General features: G+C 47.0%; 1 protein-coding gene across 1 annotated transcript in view; it reads right to left on the reverse strand.

Moving 5' to 3' along the window:
- VWA8 (von Willebrand factor A domain containing 8) overlaps positions 1-7653 on the reverse strand; it is a 426636-nt gene that overhangs the window by 15970 nt on the left and 403013 nt on the right. Inside the window, exons 41-42 of the mRNA XM_045287091.1 lie at positions 789-860; positions 396-526 (exon numbers count right to left, since the gene is read on the reverse strand). Coding sequence (XP_045143026.1) covers positions 396-526; positions 789-860 — 203 coding nt within the window. The remainder of the gene's footprint in view (positions 1-395; positions 527-788; positions 861-7653) is intronic.

The raw sequence follows: 7653 nt of genomic DNA on the forward strand, positions 1-7653 counted from the left end.
AGCTAGCTGTGGTAAACACAAAGCAAAACAAAAACGAACCTGTAAGAAAACTGAAACAATCCTGTTTAGAATGAAAAGTAGAGCATTTTCTGTTAAAGTGACTGTTCTTAGGCAACAACGGGAAATCAGAAGGCAAGTGGGGTTCCTTGGGGGAAGTGGAGCTTCCTTCTGGTCTGGCTGGAATCGTGTTTGCAGGCTGGAAAGAGAGTCAGAGACGGGGCTGGTGGTGGAAGCGTCGTGTCAGTCGCAGGAGGGGAAGCGATGAAGTCATACCCAGCGCCAGGGGTGAACGCGCACAGGGGAGATTGGAGAAGGCCCTCAGCTGAACCACGGTGCTTCCCCAAGACACAGATGAGGGAGGAAGCTGGGGAGTAAGCGGTGGAAGAGCAGGAGACCCGGACGTCTCTGGGGAACTGGCATGGACGTAGAGTTTCAGGACGTCCAGCTGCCCTAACCACGGGCACTCGGGGATGAGCACCAACACGTGGCTCTTACAACCAGGGCGACGTTGGGCGAGGGTGAAGAGCTGTGGTGGGAGAGAGAAATCGAAGTGCAGTGTCGAGAGAGGGTGCTGGGGGAGAGGTGTCCGTGCACTTCTGAGGCCAAAGAGTGGAGGCCGTGGGAAGGGCGAGCCATGGGATGATGGGTACGGCAAGTGAGGGTCCACTTTGGAGAAAGAGGGAGGGTACTCCTCTGTCCAGGAGTAAAGAAGGGGAACAGAGAGAGAGTATTTGGGTCAAAACCACGGTCATTTAGAGCTAGAAGTCTCTGGGGGTTGGCGCCCTTACGAAATAGGTGATGATGTTAGATATCCAGTAGAGGGTTTGGGGCTTGAGCACTCTAATCTTGTAAAGAACTATCTAAAAAATAAAACAAAACAAGAAGAAACAAAACAAAATTCAGTCACACAGCCACAGAGTTCTGACACACAGTGACCCTATAGGACAGACTAGAATTGCCCCTATGGGTTTCTGAGGCTTTAACTCTTTTTAAAAAATTTTTTTCAAATAAACAGTTTTATTGGAACTTACAAATATCATACATTTTAATAGTTCAATAGTATCAAGAGTTGTACAATCATTACCACTAATCAATTTTAGTGTAACTCTTCATGGGAGTAGAAAGCCTCCTCTTTCTCCCATGGATCAATTAGTGATTTCGAACTGTTGGCCTTGTTGTTGAAGCCTCGTGTGTAATTCACAATGCTACTGCCGCTCCTAAGGACTAGCTATACGGGGCCAAATTGACAATAGTAACTTGAAAGGATACACAGGAAGCTTAGAAGGCCAAGCATTTATGCTAATGGAGAGGAATCATTTGCAACAGGTGCATAATTTGAAGAATGTAATCAAAGTCACTGAATTGCACATGCAGAAACTGCTGTACGGTGTGTGTGTGCAATGCATATCTTCAACAACAACCACACATTATTTTTTTTAATGGGGCTGGGGGCTCAAGAGAGACAACAAGATGGAATCTGAAGGAATCTAAACAAGATGGAGATTCCCTGAACAAGTCCATTTGTAGCGTTTTCAGGACCCAGGACAAATGGACAAATGAATGTGCACAGAAAGTCAAAAAAACAAACTCATGGTGTCGGACAGTGTAAGATATGACAAAATAATAATTTATAAATTATCAAGGGCTCATGAAGGAGGGGGGAGGGGGAGGAGGGAAATGAGCTGATATCAAAGGCTCAAGTACAAAGAAAACGTTTTAAGAATGATGATGGCAACAAATGTACAAATGTGCTTGACACAATGGATGTATGTATGGATTGTCATAAGAATTGTACGAGTCCCCAATAAAATGATTTTAAAAACAAAAACACAAACTCACGGCCATTGAGTTGATTCCAACTCACATTGGCAGACTCTCAGTACACATAGCTCAAAACAAACAAACAAATCACAACAACAACAAAAACCTCACTGCCATGGTGTTCAGTGCTCTGGTGGCCAAGTGGGCTCCGTGTTGGGCTGCGGATGGCAAGGTCAGCGGTTTGAACTCACCAGCTGCTTCTTGGGAAAAGACAGGGTTTCTGATCCTGTAAGAGCTTCAGCCTTGGAAACCCACAGGGGCAGTTCTTGTCTGGCCCATATGGTTGCTATGAGAATCGGTATGCATAGCACATCTAAGTATCGGAAAAGTACCAATCAAGCTACAAGCTATTGAGTAGCATACTTGTATGTCCTTTGATAAATAAACAGGGGTGGGACCCTTTGGATATTTGTAACATTCATGGGCTATACTGGCCAAACGTTTACTGTCTATACTCGAGTATAAGCCGACCCAACTATCAGGCGAGGCACCTAATTTTACCACACAAACTGCATTAAAAATGTGCTGAAAAAAACTCGGCTTATACATGCGTATATATGGAATTCACTCGCCCCAAATGTGAGGACTGGCCTGGCCTCTCTTTTGTGAGGCGTGTGCTATTAGCTGGTCTTACTGATGATGTCTTGGGTCTTATATGGCCTGTGGGCTGAACCTTCCCCATCCTTCTTTATTATGAGCTGAAGGGTGAGGCATACAGAAAATTTGAATTCCTTTGAATTCTGCCCCAGAACTTGGCCCTGTGGGGAATTCTGGGCCTTGGTCTGGGCATCCCTTCTCTTCCTACAGCTGGCTCTGTTCCACAGCCCCTGAGCACTCTGGGGTCGCATCCACGCTCCCTTCCTCGCCCTCCAGACACTGCTCCTTGGTCACCCCTCAAACCTGGAAGTGCTCGGGGCCGGTGGCCAGATTGCCTCACAAGGATGGACCTAGCAGGGAGCCCCAGGCAGGCCTTGGGGACATGGCGGCTTGTTTGAACAGGCTGGTCAGGGATTGCAGGAACCTGACCTAGAAATGGTTTACGGGGGCATGTCCTGAGGATCCCATAGATGCTTCCTGCTGCATGGAGGGGCGCAGTCTGAAGAGGGTCAGAGTGGGCCTTGGGCTTGAACGATTCGTCTGTGACCGTTTCTAAGGGTAGTTTTGTATGCGAGGGGATTCGGTGGTAGAATCCTTGCCTTCCATGCAGAAGACCCAGGTTTGAGTCCCAGCCAATGCACCTCATGTGCGGTTTCCATCGGTCCATGCGAGCGTGGGTAGGGTGCTGACTAGGTGATGGTGGCGGAGATTCCCGAATTAAGATAAACTAGAAAGGGACGCCTGATAACCTGCTTCTGGAAATCAGCCGGTGAAAACTCCGTGGATCACAGTGACACGATCCGCCACTGACCATGGGGCTGGCGCAGGACTGGGCAGGTTTGCGTTCTGTTGCCCATCGGGGGCCTGTGGCCATCAGCAACATATTGGCTGCTACCAACAGCTACACTTACATGCTAAGGACGATACAGAAAGAATCGCAGGGAGGCGTACCGATATTTTAAAAGGCTGGCAATAAAAGCTTGCCAAAGGACGTAGCAAATTCAATAGATGAAAAACAATGCTCATTAGCAGAGTTTGCTAGCAAAACATTGACAAAGAAAAAGGGAAACTTCCAAGTTGTGCTGCTCTTGAAAATGGCTAACTGTCTGCGATGCCAGGCTTCCGCCTACACTGACTTAGGGCTGGGGCCGCCCAGATGGGAGACAGCCTGGTAACCCCTCAGGGCAGTGTGCTCGAGGCCCTGGCCTGGTGGATTGGGCAGAAGTCATTGCAGGAACTGTTTGGTGCCAAGAAGGTGGCTCCAGAGAGGTGCCAGCCAGATGGCAATCCTTTAAATAGGGCCGTACCCACGAGGGAATAAGCTCAGCTTCTTGAAACAGAAGTCGTTTCTCATATTGGGCTCAGACTCTAAAAAAACAAACACACTCACAGCTGTCAAATCAATGCTGACTCGTGGTGACCCTACAGGACAGGGTAGAACTGGCCCTGTGGGTTTCTGAGACTGTGACTCTTGGGAGCACAAAGCCTAGTCTTTCTCTGGAGGAGCAGGCTGGTGGTCTCTCACTGCTGATCTTGGCAGCCCAATAGGGCTCTTCGTAAGGTTCATAAGAAGGCTACAGACATATTGGACTGTTCTTTTCCTTTCAACAGATGGTTCAAATGCTTGCTAATCAGATGGCATTGTTTAAGGTTAGGCACATTTTTGACCATAGGGAGTGCTCACGGGGCTGACCTGGTGGGCCCTGCAAGGAAAACATTGTGAGATACAGTTTTAAGCAAGTAACAGTTAAATGAGTGGTTCTTTCGTAAAACAAGGTGCTGGTTGATTTAAACATCGATTGACTGTCTCCCTCCATTCACTGAGCTATCATATAATCTCTTGCCCAGGGAAAGAGCAAATGGAACAAGGAGGGGTGGGCTGCAGGCCTTCTCTGCTTCCTCCCCACCTTTCTTTCCCCCTCTTTTCCTCTACTTTCTCCAGATTCGATTTCATATTGCCAAGGCTTGAGAAGACACACCGTAGGGACAGGATAGAGCTTATAAAACCATTTGCAAGCCATAGCCTCACTTCCAGAGAGGCTAGGGGCTTATTCTGTGCCCAGAATAAATACAATGCTGGCCAGGACTCCAGAGTGAGTCCAAATGGGGAGCATTGCTTGGTTTTATTGCAGATCATTTTATGCTTCCATAGAAACCATTTTTCCATGTTATAATTATCTAGTGTCTGCCTCCCAGGATCCAAGCATGTGTTACAAACAGCGATTTGCTCATTTTCAGATGTATCTGGTCAAAAGAAATCAATCTTTTCCATTGGCTGCCTCCAAATTCTGCCCTCCACCCAGGAGACCCAATTAAATACACAAGCATCTCTTGGTCATGATCAGACTGCCTCAGATTGAGGATGTGGCCTGTTCAGAGTACTCACAAATGCTAGGAACATGCTTGCCCTAATTTTCTGAGCAACCCTGAGCTCCTTGTAGCATTCAACACAAATATTATACTTATGATCTGTAGTCTATGTAATAAAAAGGCATGTGAAAAGGTGTTGGTACTAGGGTCTAATTCACCCATGCATGTGTTGACCGCAAGCAAAAAGTGATGGAGCACATCCATGTGATCAGCGAATGGCTGTAGACAAGCTCTCAGTAATGCACTTGTCTTCGTTGTGTTAGGGGGCTTTTAAAAAGAGGCCCAATCACAACAGTGGCGTCTGAGCAGATGTGTGGGGCCTGTTCCACTCCAGGGAGAGGGGACAGCATAGATAGACAGCGATGAGGATGGGATTCCACAAAGGTAGTCTTGATACATGTTCTTGATGGACACGGGCAGAGCACACGGGCTTACTATGAAGAAGTTTTAAGAAAATGGAAAGTTACATTGGTGAAGAAAGGCCGGGAAGTTGCCCTGAGGGATTTTTCTTTCCATCATGACAATGCACCTGCTCATTCTTTGAGGGCGACAAAGGCGTCCTGCAACGATTTCATTGGGAAATCTGACCTCATCTGCCCTAGAGTCCATCTGGATCATGCCACATCAGACTGGTTTTTGTTCCCCAAGTTCAGAGAACATTGAAGAGAACCATGATTTGAGTTGCTTGAGGATGGGGAAACTGCCATTTTGATGTGGTGTAAATTAGATGCAGGAGCGCACAAGACCTCAGGGAAGGGTTAGAGAGATGCAACATCACCCGCAGAAGTGGATAGAGCTGGGTGGGGGATATGTGCAGACATAATAGCTTCACGTTTTGATATATTTTAAACAAAGGTTTCTATGATGTTGCAGTCATACATTTTTATTTACCCTCCTATACAGTACACAAAGCAATATATGTGCTACACATTTTATATACATAAATATTAAGAAAGGCCCCAACCGGAGAAGACTAATTTTAGAATTCCTCCTTGTTTTAGGAACTTGTCTAGATGCCCTTCTCATTGTCATTCATTTCCAAAAAGGTCTGACGCATGAAAACAAATGCGGAATTGTAACCCAGGACATAAAGCTCGACCATCAGACAAGCAGGCTGCATTACATACTTAGAACCCAGCCAAAGCTCTCCTTAGAACAACGAGGAGTCGTTTTTATGAATTTGAGTGTTTTTAAGTTGATCTTGGGGAAAGATAGTGACTTGCTAACTTTAAGAGCCCCCGCTTTATTACATATCCATGTTATGAAGAAGTGTATAATAGTCAGAGGCTATTTCTGACGACTGATGATGTGTAAAATTAGAACCTCCCTCTAGACATGCAAACACGCCATCCCAAGATGTCCCCACCGACTGTGAAGATCAGAGGATTAGAGGAGAAATACCCGACGTGACAGGTCCAGAGAAGCACCTTTTCCCTTCATATTACAGGCATCGGCGTAAGAGGAGGCTGAAGGCCAAGGCTGAGGTTTGGCTCTGGTGTCACAAGCTAAAAGTTTACACTCTTCAAAATGAACTTCCGCTGTGTATATAAAAAGGGCGGCTCGATCCCTAATGTTTTCACTTCTGCTTCACTGAGCCTCCCTGATAAACAGGAATCTTATTTGTTTTACTATCTCAAAGAGTCATTGAAAGGATAGGATAATACATGGAAAGAGTAGAATGTTTGGCATTTTATAGCTCTTTGTCGTTGACAACGTACTTCTACATGTCTCCTCTCCGGTTGATGCTTGCCACAACCTGTGGTGAGGGTGCTTACTCCCCGTCATGTGCTGCTTGAAGAGTGGAAAAGTGATGGCCAAACCCAGGTGTTTGTTCGCACTCTAAATCTAATGTTTTGGTGTCATCGAGTACTTAGAGGGGGAAAAAATACAGCATGGAGGGTTCCCAAGAAGGAGGGGCTTTAAGATGATAGTGAAGACGTTCTCAAAGGGCGAGAGAATCACAAGGAGCGAACTGGAATGGCGATCCAGGAAACCAGGCGTTCTGACGTGAAGTCGGTCAAGAACCCACACTCTGGCACGTGGTAAGGCACGGCGTGGCTCCAGGCAGGGCCATCGTGCTCGGTCAGCGAAGATGCGGGGCACACAGGACGTCGTCCTGGTGCTGCTTCGCTTTGCTCTCTTCTACTACAGGCTGTCCTGAGTGGGGTCTGACTCGGTGGCCGTTAGCAGCAGGGACTAACGCTCTTTCACCATGTTTCAGTGCTAGGTAAACACCAAAATGTAAGCTGTGATCATAAGATCTGAACAGTTCACACTGCTCATAAGCAAATAATGTTGCTTATGTGAATACTGTTGCTGAGAATAATTGAATTCAGCTGGTACAACAATGATGAGCAACTTAAAAAGAGTCCCAATGGCTTTGAAATGTGCCCTATCACTGAATCTCCTTGCCTTCTGAGTACCTCCTGCCAAGGGGCCCTGTGGTTTGGCATGGGTCAGGCTCCTGTGGAGCCACAGGCAGGGGCACACTCCCAGTGAGCCTCCCGCCCTGGGCTGCACAGACTCAGGCAGCTCCAGGGAGAGGTGCCTTTGAGGTTTCAGGAGCTGAGCACAGGCCAAGCCAAACCCTAAGCAGATGCCAAGAGAGAGGCTTCAGGGAAGAGCCCCATCACCAGAGCAGGCTGGTGGCTTTGAATGTTTCCAAGCAAATAGACGTCTAGATGTCTTTACAACCAAGAGGGGGTGACAGGAAGATGATGTTAAGAACTGTCTGGAACTTTGGGGTTCTCTGGGCTTTGCTGAATTCCTAGGGGCACAGCAGTGATGTCATCCTGGGCTAATGCCATATCGATTTTCCATTAGGAGCTCCTAAAGCTGTGGTTTGTACGCCAGCATCATTTTACA

This window comes from Echinops telfairi, unplaced genomic scaffold (assembly GCF_000313985.2).
Source record: "Echinops telfairi isolate 266 unplaced genomic scaffold, ASM31398v2 ScPeMD7_11;HRSCAF=52, whole genome shotgun sequence".
Lineage (NCBI taxonomy): Eukaryota > Metazoa > Chordata > Mammalia > Afrosoricida > Tenrecidae > Echinops > Echinops telfairi.